General features: G+C 40.4%; 1 protein-coding gene across 1 annotated transcript in view; it reads left to right on the forward strand.

Moving 5' to 3' along the window:
• Window positions 1–16,877, forward strand: part of cacna1ab (calcium channel, voltage-dependent, P/Q type, alpha 1A subunit, b) — a 150,060-nt gene that overhangs the window by 96,851 nt on the left and 36,332 nt on the right. The window contains exons 27-36 of the mRNA XM_078274386.1: window positions 3,765–3,869; window positions 5,626–5,786; window positions 6,483–6,620; window positions 7,402–7,603; window positions 9,104–9,268; window positions 9,946–10,056; window positions 10,727–10,810; window positions 15,759–15,875; window positions 16,101–16,166; window positions 16,624–16,721. Of these exons, the coding sequence (XP_078130512.1) occupies window positions 3,765–3,869; window positions 5,626–5,786; window positions 6,483–6,620; window positions 7,402–7,603; window positions 9,104–9,268; window positions 9,946–10,056; window positions 10,727–10,810; window positions 15,759–15,875; window positions 16,101–16,166; window positions 16,624–16,721 (1,247 nt within the window). The remainder of the gene's footprint in view (window positions 1–3,764; window positions 3,870–5,625; window positions 5,787–6,482; window positions 6,621–7,401; window positions 7,604–9,103; window positions 9,269–9,945; window positions 10,057–10,726; window positions 10,811–15,758; window positions 15,876–16,100; window positions 16,167–16,623; window positions 16,722–16,877) is intronic.

Consider the following 16,877-nt stretch of genomic DNA (forward strand, 5'->3'; position numbering starts at 1 on the left):
ATCTGTATGCTTTATTATCATAATTATAGTGAGCCATTTTTGAACATCCCCTATCCAACGAGATTTTTTTTATGCCCCAACATTTTAGTAATTATTTGTAATAAGATGCAACGATGTGATAAACATGAAGATACATCAGGGCAAAACATTTCCAAATGGCATAATATACTCTCAATTACGCCTTTGGGTGGCTAATAGTGTCTCTTTCAATTGATTGATATGGTTTCATTTCTGTAGCTGTGATAAAATCTGCAAACACTTAAGATTTGATCTATCTAGATTGTATCTAATCTATTGTTAGTTTTGTTAGATTTAACTATCTAATCAAATTGAATTTTGTTTCAAAAGGATGTGCAGGTTCACATTTAGTTTATAAGTGGCCATGGTTGTGATCGGATCCATGCTGTTTGACAACCTCTTGGTCTTATAAAGCCAATAAATACATAAAATCCATTGATATATAGTTTTATTTAATTGAAGACTAAGAGAAATCCATGTAATAACATAATAGGATGTTGGCAAATAACCCAACTGAAAAACTCTTAGGTGCTTTGATGTATCATGTGCAATGAGAAGGAAATTGTGCAATGTATACTCTACAAAACAGTACGTAGGACTCACATATCTACTGAGAAATTTAGGTATGTAGACATCCCATTCTGGCATCATAGAGACAAGAGATGGGTGTGGGAGGGGGAGGTTGAATGAGAGGGAGTGATGTGTGTATAGAGTATGGGTGGTTAGTGGGTGGGGGGTTTCTAAGCGGGTGTGCCCATCTTGCTGTCCTTCCTTCTTTGTCTGTCTCTCATATGGGTGTATTTTTCCCTGTTTCTACCAATCCCCCTCTCTCCTGTCTTGTGTCTGTCTTTGTCAATCTGTCTCTATCTATGTTTGTCTGTGTGTGTGTGTGTGTGTGTGTGTGTGTGTGTGTGTGTGTCTGTCTTTCTATGTGTTTTCCCCTCTCCTTCCTTCCCTTCCTCTTCTTCTTCTTCTGTCTCTGTCCCTGTCTTTCTTTCTGTCGCTGTCACTGACTCTCGCTGTCTCCACCTTCGGTGAAACTCGACAGGACTAGCACCCGGTAAAGTTCTTCCTCTGTCCTCCTCATCCTCCTCCGCTCTGTCCCCTGCTCTCCACCACCGGATCGAATTGGCTTCTCTCTCTTTCTTTCTTTGTTCTTCTGGTTGCCCGTACTCATTCTCGCCGTATCGTAGCTTGTCTTATTCATCACCACCTTAACCACATGCCACAGAAAGTGCAAAATAAGGCTACTGTACTGCTTGTATCCCCATTCTCGTGAATGATGCTGTCAATCATCTGTGCAGGATGGTCAGGAAAACTGCCTTGAGTCTCAAGTCTCGTTCTGACCAAAAATAGTGCTACTTAAAAAAAGAAAACAAATGCATCAGTGTGGGTGTGTTTCTACATGTACCAGTGAGAAGATGAAATACAATCCTGGAAGTTCATATAGATTGTCAGTACTAATTTCATAATAATAATTAGTGTATCCACCCCGTGATTCGGATCGGCTCCTTATCTTATGGGTTCTTCCTTGTCCCATGCTACAACCGTCCACAAAGTTTCATGAAAATTCGGGCCGGTAGTTTTTCTGTAATCCTGCTGACACAAACAAACAAACCAACTGAAAACATAACCTCCTTGGCAGAGGTAATACATCAGTGAGGAAGGAATTTACAACTTTGGAAAGTTACCACATCAGCAATCACTTTATCCTCTGTCTTGAGAATTGCAAGGTAAACAGAAGAATTGCACCAGCCACATTGTAAAGTAATCTAAAAAATTTACAATTGTACATATTTGATTTAGCCAATGCAGTGCGTTATGCAACAGTATCATGAGTATTGAGACAGGCATTTGGTGCATCAGTGTTATATGAGAATACAGGGACATGCTATATCCTATACTTTTGGGACATGCTGATCATATGGATAAACAGCTTCAGGATTATATAGCAGCGTGCTGCAGTCACAGTTTTAGAGTTTCTGTGGACATTCTTCCACCATGAAAGCCTCCGCTGTTGGCAACCATTGTAGACATACAATTGTAGTCATAAATCCAAGCTTTCAACAGTGAAGGACAAGAGTATAGAAGCCTTTTACAGCCACCTTTTAGTCCCACAGGGGTTGAGTGTTTAATACTCAAAACATAGATTTTGTGTGGCGTATCACCTCAATTTTACCGTTTAAGGAACACCCCATTTCAGTCAAAATCTGTTTACTAGGGGTGCTAAAACACAATGCAGTGCAGGAGCAATACTCATACATCAATCGTGAGACTCAAAGAGCTGTTGCCCTTATCATTATGCTGGTGTGTGTGTGTGTGTGTGTGTGTGTGTGTGTGTGTGTGTGTGTGTGTGTGTGTGTGTGTGTGTGTGTGTGTGTGTGTGTGTGTGGGGGGGGGGGTGCGCGCGCACTAACACCTTTGGCCTTACTGGGCTTTACTCTAATACTCCCAAGCTGCTCTCATAGACCTCACTCTTACTCAACTTCAAAGGAGGAAGTCCTATTGATTATTGATTGAGTCTTACTCTTGCACACACACACACACACACACATACACACACACACACACACACACAAACCCCCACATGCATACACGTAGAACTTCCAAGGCTCAGACTCAATCAATTAGCCTTAAATTGAACTGTCTTACATTTTCTGCCATGGGAACTGAGTTCATAGTTAAAGAGCGAGCCTTGATGGAATACCTCTCTTCTGCTCATGCTTGGCAGGCATCCAGGCGCTCCCTGCCTTGTTTTTGTTTTTTAAATGGCCCATCCACTTACTGTAAAGATCAACTCAGCTATTTACTCCCTTGACACCACAATTTTTCCTCACTGGTATTGGTTTATGGGCGCACAAATCATAAAAAGCATTAAAACACACGACTGAAGGAGTTTGTCTTTCGGCTCTAAACCGTTTCCTCCGGTCGCTTTTCAATGGCTGGTTTGACGCCATTGGTGCAACGTGTTTGTCTGTGTAATGACATGTGATGTTGTGTTCTGCAAGCGACATCACATGTCCCAAAAGTCTCACATAGCCTCCGTTTCCTGTGCTCGTTCCCTTTCGATTCAGGTTGCAGTTCTGACCCGAAGGAAAAATACCAAATCATTTTCTGAAATCTGAATTTGAACGAAAGGAAGCTATGTGAAACATATCAGGATCAGTTCATTTTAGTGTTTCCAAATTCAGGATTATATCAGCATAATCCTAGCCATGTAGTCCTTGAAGTACATGTACATTTACATCTAAAACTCCCATTTGTTGCGAAGAACCGAACAGCGTGTTTCACAGAAAAAGAAAGAAAGAGGTTTGGCTGGGCACTCTACCGGGAGATGCCTGTCGACATGGAATGAGTGAATGTCTATTGTATCATGGTGGAGATTATAACAAATGATGATGATGATGCTTCGTGATGTCCATGAAACCAAACAGTCAGGGAACTGATCGCTTTCCCTCCCACTGGTTTCATGTTTGACGTGCACTTAAACGTTTCTTTTTTCTGCAGAAGAAGAGACTGTAAGAGCCTTGATTGTGCACACTGATGCAGTGTACTTTTTTTTATACAAGACTAATGCAAGTGTCACATCATGTTTTGCTTTTACTAAGATTGTCGCTATAGAAGTTATGTTCAAGATAAACTCAAATTCATAATATTAGAGAGCCCTTTATGATTGCTCCATCTCTTCATTCCTCCACCCTGCTCTCTAATTCTCCTCTGACATTGTTGTTGTTCTTTGGCTGAACTCTAGGGGAAGCAGCAAGGGCAAAGACATCAGTACGATCAAGTCCCTTCGCGTGCTGAGGGTGCTGCGTCCTCTGAAGACCATCAAACGACTCCCCAAGTTAAAGGTAGGGCTTGGCAGGACTGTTGGTGTATCTCCCTTCAGTGGCTGCATAGGTGAAGTTGATGTTTCTATATGAAGTCATATCAGGTGAACAAGGCTTGTCTCATTTCGACCCGTTCTCATTTCCAACTCGTCAAATACAGACTCTTAGTCAGTGGCTCTAAGCGTCAGATATGTACGCAAAAAACACCCTTCACGTTATGTATGGAACGCACCGGGCAGAGAAACAGCTCGACCGCGGTGCTGTAATGCCCAAGACACACCGAGCTGATAATCGGCTGTCGGACAGTCTGGCGAGCTCAGTGACTCGAGTTTGTTCGGTGTGTTCCGTGCCGTCGTCCGTCCGTGGGGCCGTCGGCCTTCATTTTGGCCGATTTGACATGTGTAATCGGCGGGCACTGCCCGGCAGTCGGACTCAAATGACCAATCTGATTGGTGGAGTGCTAACCCGGAAATGAGGAGCGGGATGAGCGTGACTAGAGTCTCTCAAAATCTGACGAAAAATCTTTTAAACTGACCTTTGTTCATCTGAAATGAAGACTTCAGATTCAGCAACTGTATGGTACGGTGGCCCTGAAGTGCAAAGCACAACAGCAAATAGAAAAAACGCAACAGCAAATCATAAAACGCAACGTCAAATATGAAAACAAGACAGCAAATAGGAAAACACGACAGCAAATCATAAAACACAACGGCAAATAGGAAAAACACGACAGCAAATATGAAAAACACGACAGCAAATATGAAAAACACGACAAAAAAATAGGAAAGCACTTCAATAAATCATAAAACACAACAGAAAACATGAAAACACGCAGTGAAAAACACGACAGCAAACAGGCATGTAGACATCGGTTTTCATATTTGCTGTCGTGTTTCCCTATTTTCTGTCGTGGTTTTCCTATTTGCCGCTGTGTTTTCCTATTTGGCGTTGCATTTTTCTATTTGCTGTTGTGATTTGCACTTCAGGGCCACCGTAGTATGGCCTATTTCTCACTTAAAATGTTTTCAGAAACACCTTTCGGTGAACTATTTTAGTAAAATATGAGATCGTATTCTGAACAAGCCGCCATGACAGTCTGTCTTTGAATTCGGAGAAACCAGACCGTTCGTCCAATCAGCTGCCGGTTTTAATTTTTTGGGGGACAATACAGATTAGCACCCCCTGTTGTTATTGGAAATGTATTACGCCTCGTCGCTTTGGTGTGTTCTGAGGCACTTTTTTTGACGAACTCGGGAGACTGATCAGTCCAACTGCCTTTTCTGCCGAGGGTCGGCCGTCTGGTTGGTGTGTCACGACCTTAAGATGACCTAGTATTAAAAGCGATAACAGTAGCGAGTATGATGGAAGACCGAAAAATCCGCATAAGGAGGCACGTCGGGGTTGTGGATGGAAACAACACAGGATTTTCACCAAGGAGACCGGGGTTTGTGTCCCGTTCTTGTCCCGCGTGTCACTGAAACGCACGTCCCGACCCCAGAGCGTCAAAACGTTCAGTAACAAACAAACAAATTTTAGTAATTGGAATAATAACACATTCACTCACTATAACTGACTTTTGTCAATTATTTTATTCACTGTAATAACAACGCACTCACTAAAGTAATTTCTGAGATCCCAAAATGTGGCGGCATTGCTGAAATTATGTCCAACAGGGCAAAAAACACAAAACTGTTAGATCATCTGACAGATGACCGGTGAGTCAGCCTACAAATACAGCTGTAGTGGGTTTCTTAATGTCTCCATCTCTGCCTTGCAGGCTGTGTTTGACTGTGTGGTCAACTCTCTGAAGAACGTGCTGAACATCTTGATCGTCTACATGCTCTTCATGTTCATCTTCGCTGTGGTGGCCGTGCAGCTCTTCAAAGGCCGATTCTTCTTCTGCACGGACGAATCCAAAGAGTTTGAGCGTGACTGCAGGTGGTTTCAGAAACCCAAACACACAGTGTGCAATACATAACTCACTCTTTTTGGTTCTGAAACATGTTTACTTCAAAGGATTTGTCCAGTTTTTAGTTAAAAAAAAAAAAAACTACAATTAATTTAGTATGAGAGTGTGTTTTTCATATAGTGCCAAGAATACTTTACAGTATTATTTTCAGCCAGTAGTTGTTTTTACATGGTGTCATGTATCAAAAATAAGCATTTTTTTCTGTATCAAGTTCTTCTAATTTATTAAGATACATTGTTTTATGCAAAGTAAAATCATGTTTTAGCAACCTTTTTGTATTGTTCGTACCTGAGGTACATGCAATACAGTATGCTACTCTCAAAATACCATAATTACCCATTATCATAGTGCCATGGATACTTTGCACACAGCATGGATTTAAACTTCTGTAAAATATCACTTAGTCACTTGATCAGTTGTATCAGTTGTGCAGATGCTGCCACCTAAAGGAGTCTGGTGGAATACATTGTGTTATTCAATGCGAAATATTCACTCTAAAAGGCTCGACTAACCCTAACTTCTCATCATGTCAAATATAAACAGAGATTAGAAATATAGGGTGTATGGTAGTCCTGGTGCTTTTCTACACTTGTATCTCTGGCTGTTTTTTACTGATTGATACTTATGTTGCGTTTTCATTATGAACCATGTGTTTGTCCCTTCAGGGGCGAGTACTTGGTGTATGATAGAGATGAGGTTAAAGCTCAGAAGCGGGAGTGGAAGAAGTACGATTTCCACTACGACAACGTGGCTTGGGCCCTGCTCACCCTCTTCACTGTCTCCACTGGAGAGGGGTGGCCGCAGTGAGTGGAATGCACTCACACACACACACACACACACGCACACACACACACAAACATTTTTCCACGCATATACAGTAACATGTATATCCCGCAGTAAGAAACACAAACTGCTCACAATGAGTCTGCCCACAAGATGGCATCTTTAAACTTAACGTGCATAATACACTTTCCAATTAGAGCTCCTACTCACCACTTGCCATTACTGGGGCTATGTGTATGGTATAGTGTGTATCGTTTTTGCTTCTACATGTATTAATCATGTAATAGAAGCAAAAAAAAAAAAAAAAAAAATCTCATTTTAAACAACCGCTATAACCCAAAAGGTCTAGATGTTAATATAAAATACTAAATAAAGTAATTCACAGTAGTCTAGATTTTGCCAGTCATGAATATGTTTGCAATATCTAGAAAAATCTAGTCAAAGAGATACATTTAAAACATAGATGTGAAGCTGAAACAAACATGCTGTGGATTAATGACATATTTACTATAACCAGTTAAGCTTATTTGGGAATTCCTATACATTTAGTGGTAAAAAGTATTGAAATTATTTCATACATGAATGAAACCAATATGTACTTGATGTTGTTGAACACATCACCGGTTTTTTTTGCAGATTTGATTGGAATGTCATGTGATGCTATTTAATATTCAAATAAAACGTAGATATGTTAATCTGAAAACACACAAAATACTAATGCATAGATGTAAGCTTTCCCTGAACCAATAACTCATTTTTTTGTTTTTTTTTATTTCTTTCTTTTCTCTCTTCCTCTCGCAGGGTGTTAAAGCACTCGGTGGACTCCACCTATGAGAATCAGGGCCCTAGCCCGGGTTATAGGATGGAAATGTCCATCTTTTACGTGGTGTACTTCGTTGTCTTCCCCTTCTTCTTCGTAAACATCTTTGTGGCTCTCATCATCATCACCTTCCAGGAACAGGGGGATAAGATGATGGAGGACTACAGTTTAGAAAAGAATGAGGTGAGGAGATGTGCACAATCTCTGAATGTTTTAGATATCTAGTGTCAAGTCATTTATTTATTTTTTTATTCTTTATTTATTTTTACCATAACAGTCACACAGTAAATTAGACAAGACAGCAATAAAAAAAAAAGCAAAAAAACAGATGTAAAAAAATAAAATAAAATAAATAACAGCCTGTTTAAAGCATATTGCACTCCTTTGTATACTGCTCCGTTATGGACTAAGTTTAAAAAGACAAGTATGCAGAAGCTTAAGGTTGCTTATAATGACTGTATGAGGATACTGCTCAACAAACCCAGGCGCTCTAGTGCAAGTGACCTGTTTTGTAATGCAGGGGTCAGCACCTTCCAGGCATTATTGAGGAGTCTGATCTACACATTCATTTGTCGCCTGAACGTCTCCCAGAACGGCATTGTTATGCAGCTAGTAAATCCCAGGTTTAGTGCCATACGATACCAATCATCACTATGGAAACACTGGTATAAGTGTCTTGTATAGAAATGCAGTATTGTTGTTTCTTTTATTTTTATTTCTCTGTATATGTTTCTCTTTGTCTTTTTAATGTACCTGATGATGAAATAACGCACACACACATACATACACACACACACACACACACACACACACACACACACACACACACACACACACACAGGTTATGTTTCACTATCTTTGTGGGGACCCGTCATTGACATAATGCATTCCTTAGCCCCTTACCCTAACCTTAATCATCACAACTAAATGCCTAACCTTAACCCTTAGCCTCACCCTAACCATAACCTAATTCTAACTCTAATCCTAAAACCAAGTCTTAACCCTCAAACAGACCTTTAACCTTGTGGGCTCCAGCATTTTGGGCCCCACAAGGCTGTTGGGACCCCAGAAGTATACTGGACTCCCAGTTTTTGGACCCCACGAATATAGTTAAACAAGAAAACACACACACACACACACACATAGGTGGAGGGCTGCTAGAGTATCAGAGTGCAAAATTAAAGCGTGCTCAGATTAAGGGCGTAGCATAGCAGCAAACACACATCAGCCATTTAGGTCATCAAGCAAGATCAAAAATGGTTTGGAAGTATTTTTGTGAATTCCTTTAGTCAAACCAAATCTGTTCAATTTTAGCCATAGAAAGCATGTCATTGAGCCTGAAACATGGGGACAGTAGACCTCCAATTGAGTAATATTAATTTTTTGGCTGCAACCATGCCTGCTTTAATGATTGCCTTCTGTTGGGGAGGAAGGGCCTCCGTACTGTCAGAGCAACCGAGAATAGCCAGATTACAATCCTGCTGAATATTTGTCTGGCATTGTTTGGAAAAAAAAAGACTTAATACTGGACAGTGCCAGAATAAGTGTGACAGTGATCCCTCTGCGATACCACATCTGTGTGTCAAGTCTTTTTTTTTTTTTTTTTAAAAAGCTTCTTAAAGAGTTAAAAGTAATGTAGCTGTAACTCTTCCCTCCTCCCTCCTCTCCGTTTTCCCCCTACAGAGAGCCTGTATAGATTTCGCCATCAACGCAAGGCCTTTGACTCGCCACATGCCCAAGAATAAACTGAGCTTCCAGTATCGCATGTGGCAGTTTGTGGTGTCTCCGCCCTTCGAGTACAGCATCATGGCTCTGATCGCACTCAACACCATTGTCCTCATGATGAAGGTACACGTCTGTCTCTCAGTGTGGAATTGTGTTGTACAGTTTAGCATCACACAGGTATTCCAGAGTAGGTGTGATCACAGGGAAAGCGTTGACTGTAACTAGGGCTGCTTGATTATGGGAGAAAAAATCATAATCACAATTATTTTGGTCCATATTAAAGTCACGATTATTTAACATGATTACTCATTGACTTTTGGAAAAGATGTTGCATTAATTGAACTTAAAATACTGTGAAACAGTTAAACTAATCAACAGTGAAAACACCTTGTGAACTGTGACATTTCCCTTCCTACTTTTCCCGTTGGACTTTTAGAATTCCCAAAAAGTATATCCTAGCTTGCACAATTTCTTTCTTTTGGCTTAGATTCAGATTTTGCTTTTACTTGTGGGTTTTGTGTTGTTGTTTTTTTTGTTATTTAATGAGCGTTGTTGGAGGCGCCTCAGGCTTACGATTTTCATTGCCAACTACTCCTTCTGTTATTGTTGTGCACATGACAAATAAAGAACCTTGACCCTTGAAGGCCATAATATGTAAAATGAGCGTGTGATGTTTAGCTTACGTCACACTAGCTAAGCTTGTGGAATTGTAATTAAAAAAGGCAGATTAATGGAGCTTTAGATTCCTACTTTTACTGTTCTTATTCTTTTTCCACCATTTTTTTCACCCGTGTCTCTAGTTTGACGGTGCATCAGAAACGTACGATGAGGTCCTGAAGAACCTCAACATCGTGTTTACCACCTTCTTCTTCATGGAATCAGTCCTTAAGGTCATCGCTTTCGGCCCTCTGGTAAGGCACAAACACACACACACACACACACACACACACACACACACACACACACACACACATATATATTGCGTATCTAGGTTGACCTAGTCTATATGCTTCAGTGTTTCATCCTATTATGCATGCTGTGCGACAGGGGTCGTTTCTGTGGAGTGTGGGATGTGTGTGTGTGTGTGTGTGTGTGTGTGTGTGTGTGGGGTTGGTGAAGATGATGAACAGGAGGGTAGGGGGGGCACTTACATGAAGGCAAAGGCCACCAGAGCACCACTAACCACAATAAAGTCCAGAATGTTCCACAAGTCGCGAAAGTAGGAGCCTGAGAAACAAGCCGAGCACCACCATCTGGAAGACACAGAGCACACTCAGTACAACACACACACACACACACACACACACACACATATATTGCTTATCTAGGTTGACCCAGTCTATATGCTTCAGTGTTTCATCCTATTATTCATTTATAAAGCGGGTTGTTTTGGAAGACAGATCTAGAGCATGTTCTTCCTTTCCTGGAAAAACCCAGAGCATACCGTGTCGCACAGCAGTCACGCTATCAGCCTCCTGCCAGCCTGTCTCCATCAGTGCCAGGAGAATGCCTTCACTGTCTCTCTGTCTTCTCATTGGGCTAACGTCTCCCACTGTCTCACTGTTCTCTCTTTCCCAACAGAATTTCTTCAGAGATGCCTGGAACATTTTTGATTTTGTCTCCGTCCTTGGAAGCATCACTGACATATTAGTGACAGAACTAGGGGTAAGTGCTGTGGAGTGTCTGGATGACACTTCACTTGATGGTTGCAGGCGAACACTAGTTGATGATTTGTCACGTGAAACGGGTTCGGTGTACTCAAAGGAAAAATATCTAAACCAGTCTTTTGATAGATCTGGGGTTTTAATTGTATTCACTTTGTTCTCAGTAAATATACATTTTGAATTAATTTAGAGGACTCCCCTGATGTAATTGTTGTTGTAATCTTGACTACCCTTCTGTTGGAGTCTTAAAGTGGCCCACTGTGTAGTTATTTTTTGCTCACAGCCCTCAAAATGTTGCTAACCTACTGAAATCCTTTAGCAGAACTTTCTCCCAATATCATGATTTTTATTTTATTTATGAGTTATTTGGAGAAGCATAGAGACCGCCGTTAACATTATTTTACAAGCAAAAGCGGTTCAATTCTAAGGAAGATTATAAAGTTGCACTTAAGAATGATTAAGGTCCAACACAAACCACAACATATCGTTGTTACACTTTGGATTAAACATTCAAGATGAAGATAAATAGGGAGCTTATTGGCAGATTTTGTTACCTTTGGACAAGCTAACTGTTTCCAGTCTTCATGCTAAGCTATGCTAACAATATTTATCGTACAGACATGAGAGTGGTATTGATCTTCTAATCTAACTCTTGGCAAGATTGTGAATGAGTACCAAAAAATGTTAACTATTCGTCTGTTCTACATTTTTATTTCCTTGTCTGCTAAATGTAATCTAGCTGTCTGTCAGACTGTAAATGGTACAGGCAGATGCATTCCTGATGCCAAAATGATTAACAGAGATACTGACATTAGCTAATTGTAGCTTGCAAGTACCAATTTGTCTATGTGTGTGTATATATGATGTGTGTACATTAGTCTATGGAAGGTTTCACTCTTTCAATCTTTCACATTATTTATCTGGTACTTTCTTATTCTTTTTTGACTATATTTTCATCTCAAATTCTTCAAATATGTCTTTTTGGAGCAAAACCTCTCACAAAACTTAATTGCCTAGTTCTAGATTGATGTGCAGCATACCTTCAACCCCAAAACGTCAAATAACTATAAAGTCCACATTCAAAATACAGCCTGTGTAGTATCTGTAAGTGCAACTGTTGGAGAAACATGCCGAGTCTGATGTTTGGGGTTACATTTATACCAATCAATGATTGTGTCTTTAATGTGCTGGCGTACACTCATGTTTATCTCACTGTTAACTGTGATTTTGGTGTTTGTATGTCTATCAGTGTGTTTTATTCTATAAATTTGAGCTTAATATGATTATAGATGTATAGATGTTTTTTTTTTATTTATAATATTCAATATTTGAACAATTTCAGCCCTTCTCTGTTGTCCAGTTACTGTATTGGTTTTTACCTTACACCAAACAGCGTTTTGAATTTACAAAACCTCTCTGACATTTACTGAAGACTTCTTCTCATTCACACTGACTTGATTAGGAGTAAGTGTGGTAATTACTGCAAAACAACAGTGTTTTCAGATGATTCAAAGACACTCTCTGGCCGTGTTGGACGTGCTCAATTGACATCTTAGCTGTCTGAAGAGACATTAATTGACACCAGTGGTGTTTTCCACAGTGAACTGATCATTTCAGACATCCGATTGATTCTCTGTCAGCTTGCAGCAGCACATCTGATCTTTGCACATCAAGCAAAAGCTAGTGTTAGTGTTGGCTAGTAATCACAAGTGGCAGGTTGCTTGGTTGCATAGTTACCTTGTGGGCAAAGCCCAAAACCTGCTTTTACTTCAGGTTAACTAAGCTTCTTGTTACAGTTTTGAGGACTATTCATTTCCCCAAAATTATACAAAAATCTAACAACACCAGTCCCTTTTTTCCTTTTGTTCCACTGACAAACAGTGTAAAGCCTGCCAACAAATCAAATAAGGAGAAAAGAAGCCTCTGCACACTTAGGTGTAGTGCAAACATTTACCCATTAAGGCAAGCTTTTGGTCTCAATGGCCGTATATCCAATAGCTTAGAGAGCACAGTCTCTGTCATGCAAGTCCAGGAAATACAGTCTCCAATTGAGTTCCAAAAACACATGCAACTCACATCAGGCAATCAAAATGACAATATAAATACATGTCAGTGAAAGGGGAGGGAATATTGGACACCCTTTGCAAATGCTTGATTACTTTAAAGTTAATGATTTACATAACTTCAAATATATATATTTTTTTAAATATCTAAATTAGATTACCTCACACCTGGTAGGCAGAGCAGAACCCTTTAATGGACCCATTTGGAACAAGCTTGTTACTACCCAATGCTAAAGCTAACCGAATAAGAAAGAGCTGGCATCAAAGAGGGGCTGAACATGTATGCTGTATATTCAAATCACTATCATTAACTTTTGTTGTTGACTTGAAGTTGTGTTTCACTGCCTTTATCAATGACACCCATAATGACTCCGTCTTCCTCTTCTTCTATCTCTTTACATGCTTTCTTTAAACCTCTCTACTTTGTTGGCGCCCTACGCCCCTCCCACTCCCTCCTCCTCTGATAAAATCCATCCAATCAAAATGCACTATGAAATCCTTCATCGTGTTCTCCATCCGTGCTGCGCCATGACATGTGGTGGTGGTGCTGTGATGATGATGATGATAATGATGGTGATGGTGTGCCCCATGCCCCTGCCCAATAAAACACACGACCAACCCTCCCCTTCCCTCACAAAAATGCCTCTCACCCACTCACAATGTACTACAACTTACCAATAAAACTTAAAAATAAAACTCCCTCCCAATTCATCTTTCTACATCTTGGCACATGTAGAATCTGGTTGGTTTGTAATTTATCTCTCAAAGCTTTTTGCTGCATCCTCATTGGTCATGCATATCCCCCTCCCCCCCCTCCAACCCATTCCTTACCCCCCAGTCACCCACTCTCCTCCCCCCATGACCAGTCTTATCCTTGACACCAGTGCATGTGCTTCCTGGATGATGACTTTTTAAACTCTGCACCTGATGACATAGAGAGGTTCATTATTAACGTAATACATTTTTTTTTACACATACTTACATGCACATTCAATTCCCTGAAAAAACTTTTGTAGGTACAGTATAATATTCAGTTTACCGGTTTATTACTCTGATCTGTCCACAGGGAAAGCAAAGGCTTCCTGGTCACTGGGCTTAATTCATACCCAAAATCTCCGATGTTTAGCTAATTTTCCATCCAGGTGGATTGGTGCTAAAGAACAGGGGCTGCAAATGTTTTCTGCAAACAAATGTTCCATATTTGTCTCCTGGCAACAAATTACACACAGGTACACTTGGATCTGCTTCAAGATTTAGTTGACTGCATTGCTACTCACGGCATCTGTGTGGGGCAGTACAGATGATCGCAAAGATCACATTTGATAAAACTGCAATGAGTTAATAATCCATACTCTTTGCAAAAGTACAGTATGAGTGTATGCACATTTGTGTTACCATGACAACATTAGCTGCTAGTATTTACTAGTACATGGCTCATGTTAATCTTAAATCTGATGCAAAGTGAAAAATTTAAATCCCACACTCTTAATGCAATTAAATAAGTGAATGTGTGAATCAGAGCTTAGGATGTGCTCGGCCCCACTGGTCCCTACTGGTCTGCATGTAGGCCAGTTCTTTTCCTCAAAAAGTATGCTGACATGCCAAACCATGCCTGCACTGAGGCTGCTCGCTAGTCCTTCCTCTCCCTCCTCTCCCTCTTCATGCTCCTCTTCCCACCTTGCCTGTCAACCACAAAATGCCAGGGCCTCACCAGGGAGTTTGGCTGTTGTACATTACATTATTCTCTCTGTGACACTGTTAAGAAAGACAAGCAAAAATCAGCAATTCATTGGGCTGAATTCATGTTGAGACCGTAGCGCCGCAGTGTTTGGGGGCATTTTCACACTTGGTCTAGATACTCAAGTCTATTCTCAGGTTGGTTTCTTCGGTCATTGAGCAGAGCGAGTCATTACTGCAGGATTGTTTTTACACACAAAAGTCACTCTAACACCCTTGATAGATTTTTACTACAGATATCTTCAACAACGTAATCATCACCTACTGGACGTCCAGTTGAGTTTTTAGTACGTTTTGCAAACATCAAGAAAAGTATATACGTATATGCTTTCCTTCATGATGTTTATGCTAGTTCTTTAGTCACAAAACCATGTAAACAGTCATGATTGAGTAACATTTGCAGGCTCCAGAGCATGCTCAAAGCAAACCTAAGACCAGAACAATACTTTTCCAAACATACAAAACTCTCGGACCGGAGAGAACAAACCTCCAAGCTTCAACCCAAGTATGAAAAGGCACAAAGTTTATCCACCTCTTATGTAATACACAATGGCTGCTGTTCTCTGGAGATGAGCCACCAGATTCAGGCTGATTTTGAAAAGAAAACTCCTCAAACATTAGAAAAAGTTCAGTGTCACAGACAACCCTAAGCCACGCTCTTTGGGCCGCAGACGTGTGTGTGTGTGTGTGTGTGTTTGTGCGTGGGTGCGTGCGTGTGCGTGGTTGACAGGCACAGTGCACTGTGCTCCATCTTGTGTGGCCTGCTTGCCCCCCAGAGATCAGTGCATTTGGTTCTTTAAAAAGCATTCTGCTGTACCAGATTGGATGATGACCTTTAGACTCTTTTAATTATGATTTTCCTTATTTCCTCTCTTTTTTCCTCCTTTCGTCTTTTCTTTGTCTTTTGACCTTCTCTCTGTCTTTCTCCCATGTATACTTCTATCTACTAAGAGCCATTATGTTTGCAATTGGTTATGTTTTGTTGGGTTTGACCCCCCCCCCTCCCCCCCACCCCTCTCTCTTTCTCCTTTGCTCTTTGACCTCTCTTTCTTCCGCTGTTGTTTTTTGGTTTTTTGTGTTTGGTAGAGGGAGGTTGTGCATGCATTGTGTGTTTGGTGAAACTAACCGTGTTCTCCCTCTGCGATGTAGAATAACTTCATCAACCTGAGCTTCCTGAGGCTGTTCAGAGCAGCTCGCCTTATCAAGCTGTTGAGACAGGGAGAGACCATCCGCATCCTGCTGTGGACCTTCGTCCAGTCCTTTAAGGTATTCAGTCGTTAACAGATACACACATTATGTATGTTGTGTTGTCCAATAAAGAAGCAATCTCGATTTTAACTCGCTTTATTGTTCATGTTCTCATTTCTACTATTCTCCTGTTCCACTCCTCTAATCCCATAGTAAATAAACCTTATACTACAATGTACATATAGTCACAATACACGTAACAGCCCTTACAAATCCTTCCTCTCTCTTCATCTTCTCTGGTAGGCTCTGCCATACGTGTGCCTGCTCATTGCCATGCTCTTCTTCATCTATGCCATCATCGGCATGCAGGTGAGTACCGCTATATCTGCCTATTTGAATATTCAATCGCATATGTTGTTATATGACTTTTTAGAATATATGTTCGATATATGTCAAAAATGTTCTCTGTACATGTGTGAACAGCATATCAAATCCAGCGATGGAAGAAATATTCACATCCTTTATCTACTTAAACATACAGATTTGGCTATTTGCCATTTACAAATAAAAGTTTTGTATTCTAAAATTAATAAAATTGAAGAACTAAACTAAAAAGCACATAAGTGATACCAGTAAAATGTCCTCAAAGTATCAAAATTAAAAATACTTCTTACTAAATACAGTATACATGTAGCATTTTAAAATCCCCACCACAGCTCCTGTTGTTACTGCATTGTTTCAACTTTGTCATCAGAGTAAAGAATATACAGTAATGTTGTTTTTCTTGTTGTGGTTTGCTTTCTTTCTCCGCTGTTTATGAGTTTAGTTGTTTGGGAATTTGGCGCTGGATGACGAGGGAGAGAGTGCCATCAACGAACACAATAACTTCAGGACCTTCATCATGGCTCTAATGCTGCTGTTCAGGTGAATCTTTTAGCCTCTCTTTTTCCACATGTAGGCTATATTATTATGTTCGCACAAGCCTCCTTTCTCTAAAAAAAGTAGCTAACTAACCCCCAGGAGGATTTTATGTCAGCATGTTCAACTCCAGCTGCATATCATAGTCTCACAGTCCTATTG

The sequence above is a fragment of the Sander vitreus genome, chromosome 2, assembly GCF_031162955.1.
Source record: "Sander vitreus isolate 19-12246 chromosome 2, sanVit1, whole genome shotgun sequence".
NCBI lineage: Eukaryota > Metazoa > Chordata > Actinopteri > Perciformes > Percidae > Sander > Sander vitreus.